The sequence below is a fragment of the Oratosquilla oratoria genome, chromosome 14 (genome assembly GCF_046742065.1).
Source record: "Oratosquilla oratoria isolate Oo_2021 chromosome 14, ASM4674206v1, whole genome shotgun sequence".
Taxonomy (NCBI): domain Eukaryota; kingdom Metazoa; phylum Arthropoda; class Malacostraca; order Stomatopoda; family Squillidae; genus Oratosquilla; species Oratosquilla oratoria.
The window spans coordinates 24,159,640-24,160,081 of record NC_134790.1 but is presented as its reverse complement, the minus strand read 5'-3'; the positions used below and the strand labels follow the sequence as shown (position 1 = coordinate 24,160,081).

Below are 442 nucleotides of genomic sequence, written 5' to 3'. Positions count from 1 at the left end.
AGATACATGATAATACGCCCTTGGCTGGTTTTAAGTGATCACTCGATTACGATTGCATGCAAGAAGTCTTGTTTGTTGTCTGCTGGCGTTGGGTGAGGTGTGGTAGCCACTCAGACCTTCCACTACCCAAATCATTTAGGAAAAAGAAAAAATATATGTAGGGTCCTCTCCTACAAGCGAAAACCCTCCACCACCCATCAGTTAATTGACACAAGAGCGTGTGGATACAAGTGTTTTTCTTTTACCCTATGTAGTCCTTGATTTTTTCTTCTTCTTTTTCGTGAATTGCTCATACAATTGCAGTTCTTCTGTGCCATCCTGTCCGTCCGTTCATCTGCCTTCCTCTCTCTCTCTAATTCTTCATCGCGAAAGTTGGGATAAGTGCAAAATCTAGTTCCTGTTGAATCCAACAAATATGAAAACCTTTCTGTGGACAATCTCT

The 442-nt window shown here is 41.6% G+C and overlaps 1 protein-coding gene across 1 annotated transcript in view; it reads left to right on the top strand.

Annotated features, from left to right (window-relative positions):
• Nucleotides 1-442, top strand: part of LOC143032797 (nose resistant to fluoxetine protein 6-like) — a 23,847-nt gene continuing 23,405 nt past the window's right edge. Inside the window, exon 1 of the mRNA XM_076197848.1 lies at nt 1-442. This exon is cut by the window's right edge and continues 103 nt beyond it. Within this exon, the coding sequence (XP_076053963.1) occupies nt 416-442 (27 nt within the window). The 5' untranslated portion in view covers nt 1-415.